A 1331-nucleotide genomic window follows, 5' to 3' on the forward strand; every position below is an offset into this window, starting at 1 on the left:
AGCGGCACAGGGCGGGCAGTGCCCGCGTTGCCCTCCCCAGATAGCGCCAGCAGACGCGGGGCGCGGCCTGAGCGAGCGCAAGGGCGGCCGACGCTCTCCGAGGCTCCCCGGGCGGGCGGCGGCTGCGGAGTCTGACGCACATGACCTCCGACCTCCGACCTCCGACAGTCGCTGGGAGGAAACTCATCTCCGAGGGCTCGAAAGCCCAACCTGCTGGGGGCAGAGCCCGCCGGGGGCGCGGTGCTGAGTGTGTCGCTGGCTCGGGCTGGCCCCGGCCAGCGTACGAGAAAGGGAGGTGGGATATTCCAGAGGCCGCTGGGCTTGAGACGTGTACAGCTGAAGAAGCTTAGAAAAGGCACCTTTAGACGGCACAGGCCTTCCTGTGGACACTCACCCAGCGTCCTGGACATCACAGGCAGCGCCGAGCTCAGGACCAAGATGGACACGCAGTTCCCGATGATCTGCAGGAGAAACCACAAAGCATGCTGGGCGGACGGGGAGCGGGCCCGGGGGGTCAGGGCGGACGGGGAGCGGGCCCGGCGGTCGGGGAGGACGGGGAGCAGGCCCGGGGGGTCAGGGCGGACGGGGAGCGGGCCGGGCAGTCAGGGCCCCACGGTGCTTCCTGACAGCACCACTCGATTCAGAATAGAGTTTTTAATCTCTACACTTGTCCAACGACGGTCTCGACCCGGGGCAGCAGCCGGCCCCGAGTAGCCCACAGCTGCCCTCCACGGCTTGGAGCTCAGCGGGCGACCAGCTTTCCCTGGGACTGCGTGACCACCTGCTGGGGCCAGGGGGGGGAACCCCACTGGCCGCGGAGGCCCCGGCCCCTCCCCCAGGGCCGTCACACAGCTACGGAGGCTGCGCTGGGCATCAGCGAGCCGGCTGGTGTTTCTGTTTGCGGGGTTCGGTGTCCCCTACTGCCGCGCCCACCCAGATAATTAAGATAAACTTCGTGACACACGGCTCAGCGCCGCCAGCCCCGCAGCTTCCTCTCCAGCGCCTCTTCCCTGTCAAAGGAGAGAAGCCGGGGACGCTGGCCATTCCTTGGGGTCACTGACCAGACGCCCAGTGCCCAAGGTCACAGCTCGCGGCCGGCTCCTCCCCGGGGCTCCGCCTGAGGGGACCGGCCGGCCAGGCGGTGGGGCGGCGGCTCCTCCGGAGGCCAGCGGCCCAGCAGCCTGGCAGCCAGGGCCCTGCGCAAGGTCAGCCTGGACTCCGGCTACAAAGCGCTCTCGAGCAGCCGTCCCGGCCGCGTCCACCGTCCAAACCGGGCCTCCCCCCGCTGCCTCCACCTCGCCGACGAGCCCCGGCACACGGGGCGGCGTGGG

General features: G+C 69.9%; 1 protein-coding gene across 1 annotated transcript in view; it reads right to left on the minus strand.

Moving 5' to 3' along the window:
- LMBR1 (limb development membrane protein 1) overlaps positions 1 to 548 on the minus strand; it is a gene marked incomplete at its 5' end in the record, with an annotated part of 38722 nt that extends 38174 nt beyond the window's left edge. The window contains one exon of the mRNA XM_012733876.1: positions 395 to 548. Within this exon, the coding sequence (XP_012589330.1) occupies positions 395 to 548 (154 nt within the window). The remainder of the gene's footprint in view (positions 1 to 394) is intronic.
- Positions 549 to 1331: the final 783 nt, after the last annotated feature.

Source organism: Condylura cristata, unplaced genomic scaffold, assembly GCF_000260355.1.
Source record: "Condylura cristata isolate star-nosed mole 26May11 unplaced genomic scaffold, ConCri1.0 scaffold00042, whole genome shotgun sequence".
NCBI classification, from domain to species: Eukaryota; Metazoa; Chordata; class Mammalia; order Eulipotyphla; family Talpidae; genus Condylura; species Condylura cristata.